General features: G+C 45.5%; 1 protein-coding gene across 7 annotated transcripts in view; it reads right to left on the minus strand.

Moving 5' to 3' along the window:
• TDRD7 (tudor domain containing 7) overlaps positions 1 to 17,365 on the minus strand; it is a 105,492-nt gene that overhangs the window by 49,331 nt on the left and 38,796 nt on the right. For all 7 annotated transcript variants that reach the window (XM_048849687.2, XM_048849686.2, XM_075128933.1 and 4 more), the window contains 2 exons: positions 16,733 to 16,818; positions 5,277 to 5,494 (listed from right to left, as the gene is read on the minus strand). In XM_048849687.2, coding sequence (XP_048705644.2) covers positions 5,277 to 5,494; positions 16,733 to 16,818 — 304 coding nt within the window. The remainder of the gene's footprint in view (positions 1 to 5,276; positions 5,495 to 16,732; positions 16,819 to 17,365) is intronic.

Genomic DNA, 17,365 nt, shown 5'->3' on the forward strand with positions numbered 1-17,365 from the left:
GTCCCAGCTGGGAAAGAAGGCATGGGGATTCGCACAAGCATGTATTTAAACTAATCTTCCTCATTTGACAAGGACTTCTGCAGATCCACATTCAATTTAACAGTACAATACAAGAAAAGGAGGACAGAAGTACTAACCGAAGTGTTCAAGAACTTCTCTCCCAAATGAGATGCTGAATTAAGAATAACTTTGCATGAATGGAACTCCAAATTCCATTGTACATCACACAAAGGGCAACACTCCATTAAGCATGCCTTGGAATGGAAGCCTTAGGGCCTCTCAAAGAGGAACCCCAGCTCTAGTGTAACAAGTCTGAACACAAGGTCCAATCCACTTGAACCAGAGTTAATCTTCATCCAAAAAATATTATCTCCAAAAACTAGAGAGAGCCTAGGCGGCTTTACAGGACACCTTTCCTAAATGGAAATAAAAGCTCTGTGTTCAATAAGTTTACACAAGTCTCAAACTTCTTCAGGAAGTCTTAGATTTAGGAATGAAACTTGGTGCATAAATGGAATAAATAAATAGTTTCCCAACTCAAGATGGTGACTCTTTTCCAGACAAAGTGTTTTATGACTCCCCTCCCCCTCCCTGCATGTCCAACCCTGAACATTGGCAGAAACATTTTTTTTTAAACTATAACCATACCCGGAACTACTACTTATGTAGTTTCTAAAAGCAATTTTGATGATAAAAGTTCAAAATTTTAAGCTACACTAAATTCCATGTGGTGGATGAGCGCGCTCATCTTGCTGAGGAAAGAAGTTCCACTGTGTTTGAATTGGGTAAATACAGTCTTTAGGAATAAACGAATATTACTGAACACACACCTGCCCCAGAGATATGAGAATGTTCAAGGCTTCTGCAACTAAGCAAGGTTTTCCTCCTTCAGAGAAAGGCAAGACCTGCCAAGCTCCTCACTAAAGAAAGTCAGCTGCAAGTTCTTGTCACTGAGGTATCAACTCATCTTGCTTACCAGGCCAGTCAGTACCGTCCAGATAAGTGCACCCTGAATGAAGGTGTTGTTGGACCTACCTCTTCCTTCTGTTGAGACATGAAGGCAACAGTCCCACAGTTCAGTCTGAGGTTCCCTCATACTGACTCATGATCTTCTGATGCCTTCCTGATGAAGTCGATCAACAAGAGGAAATGCCTCCACATTTCCTCTATCAACTTAAAAAAAGCCCAACTGTCAAATTTTCTGAAGAACACTTCTACGCTGTCATGCATGGGGAGGACATTTCCTTCCAGGCCCGGAATAGGAAAAGATTTTCTAAAAATGCATGTACTGTCATGCGAGTTGAAAATACAAAAGGAAATGCCCGAAGATCACTGGCGTTGACATTCCCAGTTTAGGTAACCAGATCTGGTTGATTTTTCAAGACAAGTTTCTTCTGAAAGAAGTCATTGGGTTTATTTTTCATTGACAAGTGTTTAATTTCCAGATATTGCAACAACTTTGCATGCTTTTGGTAGCCAACACTTCAAAATACATTGCGTTTTCAAACCAATATAAGACTAAGTCATATTGGTCATTGTATTTTTGCATTTTCTTTTGTCTGAGCCAAAACAAACAGCTTACCACTGTCCTTGTCATTAAAGGATCCATATTTCCAAATAACCCCTTCGCCAGCACAGAGCTACAGCTAAAACTGAACATAGGAAGTGTAGTACCCTTAGGCCTTAATGATTCCAGCCAACACATCGTGCACCCCAATTCAATGATGTTGATCACGGATACTTGCACTTTGCGTCATACATAAATGGATGGTTACAAGAATAACTAGTTCTTCCAAGAGACTGTTGTCTCTATATATTCATATAGGAGATGCAATCCCAGTGGGGCTGAACATGGGGCCACCTGAACCCACTCCTGCAACATCAAATGACCAGAGCCAAAGTTATAAAGGGTCTTGTGGGTCCAAATGCATCACTTCCTTCTGCCAATTCCAACAGAACTCAGTAGGAGGAAAGGTGGGCAGCCAGTATGAACAAAACATTAGCATGGCTCCTCAGTAACACAGGCTATTATGAGCCCATCAGACCTGTCTTCTGCTTACTTTGCTGGCTCCACATAAGACAAAGTCAACTCAAGCCTTAGTCCCTTACCTTCAAAGCACTCCATGGGCTGTGCCCAGGATATCGGAGACCACTTAAAGCTCCAGGACAATGATTGTGGAGACCTCTGCTCCTCAAGCAAAATAAATCTATCACCAGAGTAAGTTCATCTTCTAAGGAGACAGTTTTCTCAGGGGCTGGTCCAAGATTGCAGCAAGCTTCCATAGGGACTAAGGACAGTCATAAATCTCACCATCTTCTGCTCCAACTGCAAGGCCCCTTCTTCAATCTTGCCTTTGGTAATATAAGCATATTATACTGGATAAACAATTTTTTAAAAAAATGTTCAGTTTCCCCCAAGAAAGGATTGGAGAAAGAATGAATTACCCATAACAGATGTTGGTCATCTCACTTAATGTACTTTGGGAAAAAGTGTTTGGAACAACACTCCTGATGAGCCACAGTTACTATGGTGAGTAACCATTTACATCTATTCCTTGAGCTGGCATCTGTATAATCTCAGTTCTGGGTTTCTAGTGAATTATTCAACCACCAGACCAGGAAGGTGGGCTGGGAAGTACTTTAGATTTCAAGAAATGCCTTCCACCTAGGTAGGTTTCAGAGTAGCAGCCGTGTTAGTCTGTATTCGCAAAAAGAAAAGGAGTACTTGTGGCACCTTAGAGACTAACAAATTTATTTGAGCATAAGATAAGCACCTAAATGCTCAGTCAAGTAACTAGTGATGTGTAAATGCACATACAGGAATCTAGGCTGAGCACCCCTGCAGATTTCTATGAACAAGCAGGCCCTGGGACAATAAGCTTCAGACCCTGAAGTACTGACACCCCAATCAACTTCCATTTTCAGTAAGCAACATTTGCCTAGATGGAGTAGGTTGAGTGGAAACGGAGTTCCTTTTATATCAACTCCCAAAGGCTACAAAAATTCCAAAGAGTAAAAAAATGCCTTATGTCATATCTCTCAAACTCAGAGCCTTATTGACATGTAAGGTATTAAAGTCTAGCTTCCCTGTGACGTAAGATTTTGGGAAGAGCATTACGAGATTGTTAGTTGCATTACAGTACAGACTTGAGGCTCCAACCGACACCAGGCCTACACACTGTACTAGGTACTACATAAAATGAAAGACAGTCCCTGCCTAAAATGTTTTACACTGCCCTGCTTCCCCAGACCTTGCCAAGGCTGCAGCCGAAACAAAAACTAGAAATCAGAAGATGATGGGCAAGTACAAGCAGGAAGTATAGACCATTTTCTTGGCTGTTTAGCACAGTCCCAGAGATAGACATGATAGGTGAAATGTTGGGGAAAATGAAGGACCCTGCGTTTTTATTTCAAGGTTGATGAAACCCCTTCTCCTCTAACAGGAGGAGGTCTTCCACATGGCCATGAGCTGCAGGTGAAAGGCTCAAGGTTTTCAGGCAGCAGTACTGTCAGAAACAGATGATGCCACCTTATAAGGTGAAGTGTCAAACTAGGTTAAGGATATGCACTACACACTCCTCAGTCACCAATTCCTTTTACTGAGTATCAGAACAACTGCAGGCAGGCATAGGGAGCAGCTTTTCCTAAAGACGAAGCTAGTACCTGGCCAGGACAGCTTGACTTTGGGCCATATGACCATTTAGCTGCATCGAGCACATTATAAAGGGATAAAGCATGTTTCCCTCTCTCCTTGGACTCCAGGATATCAAACAAAGCAGTGTGTCTTTTCCTGCACAGCTAAAGTTTCCAGTTCCAGACTCTGTTTTATCAACTCCTAGACTTGTCTGAAAACATCAGGTGGTGAGATAGTTTTCTTTTATTTCCTCATGAGAGGCCAAGGAGGAAACAACCCTTCTCTTACCAAAAAGGGAGAGGTCACACATTTGCTACCCCTTCCTCCTCCTCTGAAGAAGTGCATTAGGAATACTGGTCAGAGGGGGATGATGCCACAGATAACGGAGCCATCTTTGATCCACTCTGCCACAGCCTCAGAGTTCATGACAGAGACAATGTCTTAATTTCCTTGAGAGAGAAAGGCAGGGAAAGGAGAGCATCCTGTTTGTTTTAAAGCTGTTATTTTATGAAGTCCAATACCCACCCCAAGTGGGAAAGAGGACCTTCTCAGAAAGGTCACACACCCATGTGTAAAATGAAGGACAAAGCAAAGTGGCCCTAGAAGAGATGCCCCAAATGTTACAGAAACAGAGTACTCCGAGTCCACGGGAGAACAAGAGCCCTGGGATGTCAAAGCACCTCTGCTCTGAAAGCTGACCTGACGAGCCTTACAACCTGTGCAAGGGCACAGAGACGGACCAGAACCCAGAGAACCTAGGCACAATATCTACAGGCTCCATTAGCATCTTCCCAGAAGGCTGCAAGTAATTTACATATATAACATTTACTTGAATTTTGCCAGCTGATATATCCCACATCCTCGTGATATAAGAATATTTCCCCCTTAATTTATATTCTCTTGCTTTTTCCATCATTTATTCTCTTCTCATGTCAGACAGAAGAGAAGGTAGGAGGCCTAAATGCCTCAAGTGGAGGACGAACAAGCCCAAGGAAAACATTTGAAATCCAGGGTAAAACTAAAACTCTTGCTGTTCAACCAGTGAGGCAGGTCACAATTGGAGAGTGTAAAGGGAACCACCAGACAAACTATGTTCGTATTAAAAAGTCTGTCATCCCTTCGGCTACTCATTACTCTAGTTACAACAACTTTGACCATTTCAAGTATTATCGTTTGCTAATTCTCTCCCCTCACCCCCCATATTCATCTCTTCACACTGCTTTACTGCCCTGATACAAGTTGATTGTTTTTAAATTGGTTCATGAAAGATGATATACATTTATCAGAACTATAATGTTCTATTATTATAATGATAATCAGGAGCATTAGTTGTCATTTTATGTCCAGTGGGACTTGTCACTTGAGAGAGCATTTTTCTCTGCTTTGTATGAATAGTTGCACTTTTTCAAACAGAGCTAAATATTCATTCACAAATCTCCTAGTGATCAATAGCCAGAAAAGTTTGGAGTACAAGAAAACACTTCCTTGAAAAAAATCTGTATCCCTCCCTTTATGTTAAAGGAAAAAGCTAAATGTAAGAACTATTAGAAAAGGTGTTTGTCACATAGATGGTTTAAAAAAAAATCAAATATTTCTATTAAAAATATTAGGAGCCTCTGTGGGAAGACCACCAAAAACTTACTGTGCAAATATGAGGCCAGTATTCAAACCGTTGGAGTAAGGCTGTATTAAGTTCCTCTTCGTATATCTCTCTGTAAAACTGTGGCATCTTCGATAGCCAGATACCATTGCTGTACTTATTCAAAACTTCTTTAACACGATTCTGAACTTCGTTTATGTTAGAATTGGAAGGGCCAGTGGGGATTCTGTGCGTTTCTGAAACTGGCTCATTCAAATTATCTGTAAAGATGGAAAAAATGAAAATTTTCAAAGTGGCAATGTTGTTCTACAATTTCCTTTTAAAGAACATAGAATCATAGAATATCAGGATTGGAAGGGACCTCAGGAAGTCATCTAGTCCAAGCCCCTGCTCAAAGCAGAACCAATCCCCAATTTTTGCCCCAGATCCCTAAATGGCCCCCTCAAGGATTGAACTCACAACCCTGGGTTTAGCAGGCCAATGATCAAACCACTGAGCTATCCCTCCCCCCGCCCGTAGCATTTAACTTCAGAAAGGGGAACTACATAAAAATGAGGAAGCTAGTTAAACAGAAATTAAAAGGTATAGTTCCAAAAGTGAAATGCCTGCAAGCTGCATGGAAACGTTTTAAAAACACTGTAACAGAGGCTCAAATTAAATGTATGCCCCAAATTAAAAAACAGAGTCAGAGGACCAAAGTGCCACAGTAGCGAAAACAATGAAGTAAAAGAAGCCCTTAGAGGCAAACAGGTATCCTTTAAAAATTGGAAGTTAAATCCTACCGAGGAAAACAGAAAGGAGCATAAACTCTGTCCAGTCAAGTATAATTAGGCAGGCCAAGAAGGAATTTGAAGAGCAACTAGCCAAAGACTCAAAAACTAACAGCAAAACCTTTTTTTAAGTAAATCAGAATCAGGAAGCCTGCTAAACAATCAGCAGGGCCACAGGACAACTGAGGTGTTAAAGGAGCACTCAAGGAAGAGAAAGCCATTGCAGAGAACCTAAACAAATTCGTTGCATCTGTCTTCACAGCAGGGGATGTGAGGGAGATTCCAAAACCTGAGCCACTCTTTTTAGGTGACAAATCTGAGGAACTGTCCCAGACTGAGGTGTTGGAGGTAGTTTTGGAACAAATTGATACACTAAACCAGATAGTATTCACCCAAGAGTTCTGAAGGAACTCAAATATGAAATTGTAGAACTAACAACTGTGGTATGTAACCTATCATTTAAATCATCTTCTGTACCAGGTGATTGGAGGATAATTAATGTGATGCTAATTTTTAAAAAAGGCTCTAGAGGCGATCCCAGCAATTATGGGCCAATTAGCCTAACTGGTTGAAACTACAATAAAGAACAAAATTATCAGACACAGATAAACAAAATTTGCTGGGGGGGAAGAGTCAACATGGCTTTAGTAAAGGGAAATCATGACTCACCAATCTATTAGAATTCTTTGAGGGGGGTCAACAAACATGTGGACAAGGGTGATCCAGTACATATAGTGTGCATAGATTTTCAGAAAGCCTGTGACAAGGTCCCTCACCAAATGCTCTTTAGCGAAGTAAGCAGTCTTGGTATAAGAGGGAAGGTCCTCTCAAGGATCAGTAACTGGTTAAAAGACAGAACACGAAGGGTAGGTATAAATGGTCAGTTTTCAGAATGGAGAGAGGTAAGTAGTGGTGTCCCCCAAAGGATCTGTAGTGGGACCAGTGCCGTTCAATATAGTCATAAATGATCTGGGAAAAGGGGTAAACAGTGAGGTGGCAACATTTTCAGGCAATACAAAACTACTCAAGATAGTTGAGTCCAAAGCAGACTGTGAAGAGTTACAAAGGGATCTCACAAAACTGGGTGACTGGGCAACAAAATGGCAGATGAATTTCAGTGTTGACAAATGCAAATAATGCATATTGGAAAACATAATCCCAACTATACATACAAAATGATGGGTTCTAAAATAGCTGTTACCACTCAAGAATGATCTTGGAGTCATTGTGGATAGTTCTCTGAAAACATCCACTCGATGTGCAGTGGAATCAAAAAGCTAACAATGTTAGGAAGCATTAGAAAAGGGGATAGAGAAGATAGGAAATATCATAATGCCTCTATATAAACCCATGGTACACCCACATCTTGAATACTGCGTGCAGTTCTGGTCGCCCCATCTCAAAAAAAAGATATATTAAAATTAGAGGAAGTACAGACAAGGTCAACAAAAATGATGAAGGGTATGGAATAGCTTCCCTATGTGGAGGGAATAAAAAGAATGGGACTTTTCAGCTTGGAGAAGAGACAAGTAAAGGATAGGATAGAGGTCCATAAAATCATGAATCGTGTGGAGAAAAAAAAAGAAGTGTTATTTACTCCTCCACATCGTTGGGATTTTGTGGTTCCCAATAACCACCAAATGAGTCAGATGCCGGGCAGAATCAAGGGTTCCCAATCCGACAAGACTTTCTTCAATGCGCACAGAGGGAGAGCCCCTGGTACAAACATCAGCCAGAGTCCCCCCCAGCAAGGAGCCCCTCCCATTGCTAGTTTATAGCACATAAGTTACATGACACAAACCTCTAGCCAATCACATTTAACCTTTCTACATATAGATCTGTTCATCACATGCTTATACTTCTCCACTCCACATGTTGAGCTTGCGCCCCCCCCCCCCCCCCCTTTGGCCTTTTCTAGAATGTTCCTAGGGTGGTGAACCACAGCATGCTTCTTTATGCACATGTACCTTCTAAATCACATTTTGCTTAAAATGAACACAAGCATACCCTTCAACATAACACAAGAACTGGGGTCACCCAATGAAATCAATAGGCAGCAGGTTTAAAACAAACAAAAGGAAGAGGTTACTTACCGGTAACTGGAGGTTCTTAGAGATGTGTGGTCCCTATCTGTATTCCACATGTGGGTGACTTGTAGGAAGTAATCAGTGCAGAAGTGGCTGCGGGACGCCAATAGAACCAAGCTGCATCGGTCACTGCTGCGTGTTATGGTTTAGTGTGCTTTGAATGTGTGGACAGAGTGCCACATCGCTGCTCGACAGATGTCCTGCCAGGACAGACCTGCAAGGGAGACTGAGGCAGCAGTGCAGAATGCACTGCTACCCTGCCAGGGAGGAGGTAGATTGGAGCATTTGTAGCATTTGAGGATGCACCCTGAGACCCATTTGGAGAGTCATTGGTGTGAGGGGGGCTCATCCCTTTGCCCTTTCAGCAATGGCCACAAAGAGATTAGTCAACTTCCAAAATGGGCGAGTCCTGTGGCGGTAGAAGGCTAGTGAGCCTCGAACATCAAGGGAGTGCAGGACTCTTGTCAGCGGGGGAGGTGTGCATCTTTGGATAGAATACTGCCAAGTGGATCAATTGACTGAGGTGGAACTCAGACACCACTTTAGAAAGGAATTTGGGGTGCAGTTGTAGGAACACCTAGTTCTGGTGGAATATACGGGGGCGGGGGGAGAGAGGGAGAGATCTGCCATCATGGCTGCAAGCTCACTGACCCACCTGGCCAAGGCAACGGATACCAAGAATGCCACTTTCATTGAGAGCTGGGAAAGGGAGCCTGTTGTCATTGGTTCAAAGGGAGGTCTTGTGAGGGCAGAGAGAATGAGATTAAGGTCCCATAGGGGTGTGCACTGGTGGAAAGGGTTTGAGTAAACCTTTTAGGAAGCAGGACAGTGGTAGGGTAGGTAAATATAGATGTGCTGTCCATGGGGGTAGAAAGGTGCTAAGTGCTGCTAAATACACATGGAGAACAGAGCCAGACCCAATGTCTTGAGGACTTAGTTGAGAACGATGGCAATGGTCACCATGCTCAGAGAATAGTGGTGGCAGTGGGCCCACTCTAGGAAGCATCTCCATTTAGCTCGGTAACAGGTCCTAGTGAAGTCTCTCCTACTTTGGGTGAAGATTTGCCAAAAGGACAGAGCAAGCACTGTCTACGCTTGATGCCCATCCAAATACCAGGCTGTGAGGTGAAGAGGGTCTGGATTGGGATGGTTGAGTCTCCCCCAATCTTGTGTGAGGAGATTCGGGAGTGTGCAAAGGCAGAGTGCTGTCTGGACGGAGAGTCTGAGGAGGTCTGTGAACCAGAACTGCCGGAGCCAGAAAGATGCTATGAGGAGGACAGTGCCACTGTCCTCGTGAATCTTGCATAGCACCTGCAGTAGCAGGGGAAGGGGGGAGAAGGAGAGAAGGCATAGCAGAGGTCGCCCATCCAGGGAAGGAGGAGTGTGTTGCCTTGAGAGCTCTCTTCTAGATTCTTTGGAGTAACAGAGTGGGAGCTTTTGATTCCAGGGAATGGCAAAGAGATCCACCAGGGGGTTCCCCACTTTACGACACTTTGTGGCATCGCATAGCTCCCACTTGTGATCGAGGTAGAGAGTTCTGCTGAGCGTGTCGGCCAGGGAATTCTGGGCCCCTGGTAGGTAAGCAGCCTGAAATATCACCTCATTGCAGATGCACCAGTTCCATAGCCAGACCAACTTGGAGCAGAGGGAGGAAGACCTGGCACTGTCTTGTTGATGCATAACACTGCCATGATGTTTTCGGAAAGGAGCTGAATGTATAGGAAACGTATGAGCAGGAGGAAGGCCTTGCATGCGAGGACTGCCTGAAGTTCTAGAATGTTTTGTCACACAGCGTTGATTACCCTTGAGTTGCGTGGTGGCTTAAGTGGGCTCCCCATCTGGCGAGGGAGGTGTCTGTCATGATGGTGGCTTGTGGTGTGCCGATCATGATCTTGGAGGGAGCGGACCACCACGTAAGGGGGGTCAGCATGGTCTCTGGGATGGGGACCCTGAAGTCAATATGGTCTGTTGCTTTTGTAAATGGAGAGAAGCCAAGCTCGTAGACAGCACATATGGAGCCATGTGTGCAGCATCATGGAAGTGAAGGCCACCATATGCCCAAGGAGGGAGAGAGAGTGGCAGACCATGGTGTGTAGTCTGCAACATAGGCATGCAATGAGGGCTGTCAGCGCTGCAAAGCAGTCAGGTGAAAGGAAGGCCCAGACCACAATAAGAGCCCAGCTGCACGCAAATGAAATTTATTGTCTTTGTGGGTATCATCATCATCAACAACTTGTCCTCGTTGACGCAGATACCCAGAGATGCTAGGAGACATGAGACAGTGGATCATGGAGAGTGCCTGCAATCGAGATAGCACCATCAGGAGCCAATCGTCCTGCTAGGGGAATACTGAGTAGCCAAGGCGTAGCATCTGGGCCGCTACCACAGCAAAGACTTTTGTGAATACTCTTGGCACCATCGCTATGCCAAACAGGAGGACCTGAAATTGGTAATGGTGGTGCCCTACCCTGAAATGGAGGTGAGATGGGTGGATGCCCACATGGAAGAAAGTGTCTTTCATGTCGAGAGCTGCGAACCAGGCTCCCTGGTGCAGGGAGGGCATAATCAATGCCAACGTCACCATGCAGAGTTTGGACTTCCTGAAAAACGTATTCAGAAACTGATGATCAAGAATGGGGCAGCATCCTCCACCCTTTTGCGGAATGAGGAAGTATGGTGAGTAGAACCCTCTCTCTCTGTACTGAGGCAGGATGGGCTCTATTGCCCCTTCCCCCTAGAGAAGCAGAGCATCTACTTCTTGTTGGAGGAGCAAATGATGGGAGGGGTGCCAGGGGGGAGGGTTAGGTAAGGAGGCGATGAAATGGGAAGGAAAGGAAAGGAATTATATGGAGTATCCATGGTGGATGGCCTCCAGTACCCAACTGTCTGTGGTGATCTTTCACCCATTGTGGGCAAATAGGGAACGACAGCCCCCAAAGATGACATGGGGTGCTGTGGGTGGTATCGAGCGAGGCTTGCAGGTATCAGCCTTTGGCTGGCAGTTGGAAGAGGGTTGAGGAGGTGGTTGTGGCAGACAATAGTTGTCAGCATGGTGGCTCTTGGGGCAGATAGTAGGCAGGATAGGGTGTGTGCGGCTGTGGGCAGGTTGTATCTGCTGTCTGCGTCTAGGGGTCAGAGTATATATGCCCAGGGACCATAGTGTTGGTCTAGAATCGTTGAGAGTGTAGGAATTCGCCAGTCTTGTCGCTGAAGAGTTTATGCTCATCAAAAGGGAGGTCCTCTTTCATATTTTGGACCTCCCTAGGGAAGCCGGAAGATTGTAGCCACAAGTCCCTTCGCACGACTACTCTGGTGGCTAGAGACAGAGGATGTTGGCCACATCCACTGCTGCCTGGAGGGCCACCTTGGTGACCAATCTCCCTTAATTTACCAGCACCTGGAATTGCTCCTTGTGTTTGAGCAGGAGTTTGTTCTTGAACTCTGCTAGCATATTGTAGTTATTAAAGTCATACTTGGCTAGCGGAGACTGATAATTAGCAATACGGAATTGATGTCCTACAGAGGAACAGACCTTCCTACCCAGCAGATTTAGCCTCTTAGCAGTCTTGTCTGGAGGGGTGGATTTTTGTGGATGCTGTCTTGCCCATTCTGAAGATGCTTGGACACCCAGGGAGCTCAGGGGTGGATGCGTGAACAGGAAAGTTGCCCCCTTAACTGGTAAGTAGCGTCTCTCCACCTCCTTAGGTGTGGGTTCACACGAGGCTGGTGTGTGCCACACCGCATGCGCCAGTTCCAGGATAGCCTCATTGATAGGGAGGACTACACTAGATGGCCTTTGAGGTTGGTGGATGTCCAACAGCAGATGTTGTGAGTCCTGAACTTCCTCCAACAGGACTTCCAAGACCGCAACCACTCTCTGTAGCAAATCCTGATATTGACGGTGATCATCCGGCAGAGAGAGCTGGGAGAGGAACAACCACCTCATCCTGCAGCAAGGATGTGCTGGTTGGGACCAGAGGAGGCGGCAGTACTGGTTCGACGTCCTCTTCTTCAAACACCAGTAGAGCCGGCGGGAGTACAGAGGAACCTGAGATGGTGTGTGGCATCTGTGGTAGGAATCCCAGGTTCCCCAGTATGGCCAGAAGGTGAGGTCGATCAGTGGCAGCGGGTGCCACAGAAGTGGCAACAGGTCTCCTCTGTTGGCTCCTCTGCCAAAGAGTAGGGCGGGCTGGGTTGCACATCCGCACTCCGGTGTGGAACCGATGAAAGTGATGCTTCCGCATCAGAGAATTCTTAGGAGATGGAGGCCTGGTCTAGCAATGGTGGAACTGTTGGTATGGGAGGACTGTGGTGTGGTGGCAGTGGGATAGGTTTCTCTAGCAGCAGCAGCGGCGGTTTATCCTCCCGTGTAGGGATGTCATGGGTAAGCGGAGAGCCCGAGAGAAGAGGCAACTGCAAGTAAGGGAGGATTACCTCCACTACCAACAGGAAGGTCTCTGTGCAGCCAGGGGTCTGTGGGGTACCAAGGGAAACACTCAAGGGGCCTGGCAGTATCTGTATGCCCAGCCTGTCTGGCAGATGTGGGTTACCAGCAGAGTGGGTGGTGTTGCATGCGCCAGTGAGCGTTCCAGAGGCTTGGATGCTGAGATAAGCGTCGGTACAGGCAGATCCTGTGCGCGTTTGGCCTTACCCTCCATTTGTGGGATCTTGGGTGATGGTTTAGCCAGCTACACATGCATTGTCTCACCCAACCTGGCTTAGCTCATGGAGGAAACCCTGCACTCGTGAGCAGTCCTCTGCGGGACCTGCTCTTGTACCTGAGAGAATGTTTTCTGGTCTCATGCCAGGACTTGTCCTTGGCCTTGGGTACTGTCGGTGCGGCGCTCTCTGCTAGTGGTGGCTGCTGTACAAGGCAGGTTTGGGGGGGGGGGGGGGAGGGGCGGGGAGAGGGGGGAGTGTCTCAGATCCTGGCCCAGCTGTGCCTGGGGCTGCATAGCTTCCGCCATAAGGTATTTAAGAAGGCAGAGCTCATGGGCTTCCCTGATCCTGGGCAGGAAAGACTTACAGATGGAGCAGAGTGCCACGATGTGTGCTCCAGAGGGAAGGAGAAGGAGCAGGAGCATGGGCAGGAGGCAGGGTGTCTATCCATGAAAGGGAAAAAAAACTTCTACATTAAGTACACTGCACAAAAACTTACCTGTAAATCTACCTACAACTATGTACAAAAAAGAGTAACTCTCAGCAGACTAAGAACGCAAAGGAAAAAGGGGGTTCCAACTCAGGCCATGCAGCAGTAAAAGGGAACTGGAGGGGTGAAGACCCACACTACCTCTTATGCCCCTGTGGGAAGCACGAGGAGATGTACTATGCGCATGCAGGTCAATGGACATTGTTAAGGAACACTTCCAGACTCAGGAGCATGGTGCGCATGCACGCACACGTGTGGGAAGACACATGGGGACCATCACTTGAAGTAGTAGTACTTCTTCACACAATGCACAGTCAACCTGTGGAACTTGTTGCCAGGGGATGTTCTGAAGGCAAAAACTAACTGTGTTAAAAAAAGAATTAGATAAGTTAATGCAGGATAGATACATCAGTGGCTATTAGCCAAGATGGCCACGTTCTGAGTGTCTCTAGCCTCTGTTCCCTAGAAGCAGGGAGTGGACAAAAGAACATGAGGGGGAAAGGAGTCCAGGAGAGCCGGCTGTATTTTAAAGAATCCTTATTGAGGTTACAGGGACAAACCATCCCGATGTGTAGAAAGAATAGTAAATGTGGCAGGTGACCAGCTTGGCTTAGCAGTGAAATCCTTGCTGATCTTAAACACAAAAAAGAAGCTTAAAAGAAGTGGAAGATTGGACAAATGATCAGGGAAGAGTATAAAAATATTGCTCGGGCTTGCAAGAGTGAAATCAGGAAGGCCAAATCACATCTGGAGTTGCAGCTAGCAAGAGATGTTAAGAGTAACAAGAAGGGTTTCTTCAGGTATGTTAGCAACAAGAAGTCAGTCAAGGAAAGTGGGGGCCCCTTACTGAATGAGGGAGGCAACCTAGTGACAGAGGATGTGGAAAAAGCTAATGTACTCAATGCTTTTTTGCCTGTCTTCACGAACAAGGTCAGCTCCCAGACTACTGCACTGGGCAGCACAGCATGGGGAGGAGGTGACCAGCCCTCTGTGGAGAAAGAAGTGGTTGGGGACTATTTAGAAAAGCTGGACGAGCACAAGCCCATGGGGCCAGATGCGCTGGATCCGAGGGTGCTAAAGGAGTTGGCGGATGTGATTGCAGAACCATTGGCAGTTATCTTTGAAAACTCATGGCGATCGGGGGAGGTCCCGGATGACTGGAAAAAGGCTAATGTAGTGCCCATCTTTTAAAAAGGGAAGAACGAGGATCCTAGGAACTACAGGCCAGTCAGCCTCACCTCAGTCCCTGGAAAAATCATGGAGCAGGTCCTCAAGGAATCAATTCTGAAGCACTTAGAGGAGAGGAAAGTGATCAGGAACAATCATGGATTCACCAAGGGCAAGTCATGCCTGACTAATCTAATTGCCTTCTATGACGAGATAACCAGCTCTGTGGATGAAAGCAGTGGATGTGTTGTTCTTTGACTTTAGCAAAGCTTTTGACACAGTCTCTCACAGTATTCTTGCCAGCAAGTTAAAGTATGGGCTGGATGAATGGATGATAAGGTGGACAGAAACCTGGCTAGATTGTCGGGCTCAATGGGTAGTGATCAATGGCTCCATGTCTAGTTGGCAGCCGTTATCAAGTGGAGCGCCCCAAGGGTTGGTCCTTGGGCCGATTTTGTTCAGTATCTTCATTAATGATCTGGAGGATGGCGTGGATTGCACCCTCAGCAAGTTTGCAGATGACACTAAACTCGGAGGAGAGATAGATACGCTGGAGAGTAGGGATAGGATACAGAGGGACCTAGACAAATTAGAGGATTGGGCCAAAAGAAATCTGATGAGGTTCAACAAGGACAAGTGCAGTTAGGACGCAAGAATCCCATGCACCTCTACAGACTAGGGACCAAATGGCTAGGCAGCAGTTCTGCAGAAAAGGACCTAGGGGTTATAGTGGATGAGAAGCTGGATATGAGTCAACAGCGTGCCCTTGTTGCCAAGGCCAATGGCATTTTGGGATGTATAAGTAGGGGCATTGCCAGCAGATCGAGGGACGTGATCGTTCCCCTCTATTCGACATTGGTGAGGCCTCATCTGGAGTACCATGTCCAGTTTTGGGCCCCACACTACAAGACGGATGCGAAAAAATTGGAAAACATCCAGCGGAGGGCAACAAAAATGATTAGGGGACTGGAACACATGACTTATGAGAGGCTGAGGGAACTGGGATTGTTTAGTCTGCAGAAGAGAAGAATGAGGGGGGATTTGATAGCTGCTTTCAACTATCTGAAAGGGAGTTCCAAAGAGGATGGATCTAGACTGTTCACAGTGGTAGTGGATGACAGAACGAGGAGTAACAGTCTCAAGTTGCGGGGGGGGGGGGGAAGAGGTTTAGGTTGGATATTAGGAAAACCTTTTTCACTAGGAGGGTGGTGAAGCACTGGAATGCGTTACCTAGGAAAGTGGTGGAATCTCCTTCCTTTGAAGTTTTTAATGTCAGGCTTGACAAAGCCGTGGCTGGGATGATTTAGTTGGGGCTTGGTCCTGCTTTGAGCAGGGGGTTGGACTAGATGGTCTCCTTCGGTCCCTTCCAACCCGGATAGTCTATGATTCATTCAATGATTGCTTGTTCAGTTCACTCCCTCTGAATCACCTGGCATTGGCTGCTGCCAGAGAACAGGATACTGGGTAGATGGACCAGTGGTCTGACCCAGTAGAACCATTTTTATGTTCTTGGATGGTACAATTATCTTGAGACAGGTAGGAAGAACACAAGCCAACTATTAATATTTTAGTATTATCAAGTATACAAATCTAAGCATAGTGTCACTTAAGGTAACACTGACTAGAAACATTGTTATTACACACACAGAAGAATACAGTCCTGTTTGCTTCATATTGAATGGGATGTTGAAGTATTTCCAAGAAATTATGCATCTTAAACAGTTAAGATTGAGAACTGGAGGTTAGTTACTGTAAATGGAAGCTCTTTGAGATGTATGGTCCCTATCCGTATTCCACTACCTGCCCTCCATCACATCTTCCTTGAATCCTGTTGGATATGCAATAAGAGGTGGAATTGCAGAAGCGTCGACCCGCACTGCCTCATATATCCTTTGTCAGTGCGCAAGGAAAGCTACTGCACGTGTGCGGGCCAACGGACACTCCTCTGAAAAATTTCCAGACTTGGGCGCATGGCACGCATGCATACCACGTGTGCAATATAGACTGGGACCATACATCTCAAAGACCCTCCAGTTACAGTAACTAACCTCCACTTCAAGTGATTTTTCACATTTGCTGTCTGGTCACTCTAGATACTGGGCTAGACAGACCATTGGTTTAATTCAGAATAGCTCTTTTTATGTTTAATCAGTTTATAATTACATTACCAATTAAGCAGGCTTCCTCAGAAAATAGCCTGGGTGGGTATATTGGCTTTATCAGTCTTTCACTGTTAAAATTGTTTTGTACATAAGACAATACAAGGCTATAAACATGGTTCAGATTATGAATACACGCCTAATCCAAAATGGAAAACCCACATACCATTTGAATCCACTGAAGAGCTTCTGGACAGATGCACTTGAAGTTCTTTCTGAAAACGTGGTGGAAGAGTTAATCTTTTTTCAGGCCTAGAAGATCAAAGGAAACATCTTTAATTCTATTTCCAGTCTAATCAGTACTACATCTACTCACAAAAACAGTATCACAAGAGTCATTTATTTATAGCTATCTTTTTGTTCAAAATTAGGATTAAAGTAGCAGTCTCATTCAGAAGATGGATTAGGAGTTCTGCTTGGAGGTAGAACCACTCATGGTTGTCAAGCTCATACAGCAAGAGATAAGGGAATTCACTATTACTAGAAATAAAACGTATGTGTTGGAGGCAGAAAAAATGAAGAGAAATGGGAGTTACTCAGAAAATTGCGGTTCTTTGAAGAACCGCATTGTGAAAACTCACTAAACTCAATTCACTGAGACCAAGGAAGGAGCTGCCCAAGTTTCAACTGTTAATTATAGCAGGGAGTGTTTCATGTCACTCTGAAGCTGACCACCTCTCCTAAAGCATTCCCTCAGGTTCTCAAGCTTCTGCTAATCATACCTCCTTAGGAAGGCTCAACAGACTACCAATATCAAGGCCAGAGGTGGATACTCTCTCTGGGACACCAAAGATGCTTG

This window comes from Caretta caretta, chromosome 5 (genome assembly GCF_965140235.1).
Source record: "Caretta caretta isolate rCarCar2 chromosome 5, rCarCar1.hap1, whole genome shotgun sequence".
NCBI lineage: Eukaryota > Metazoa > Chordata > Testudines > Cheloniidae > Caretta > Caretta caretta.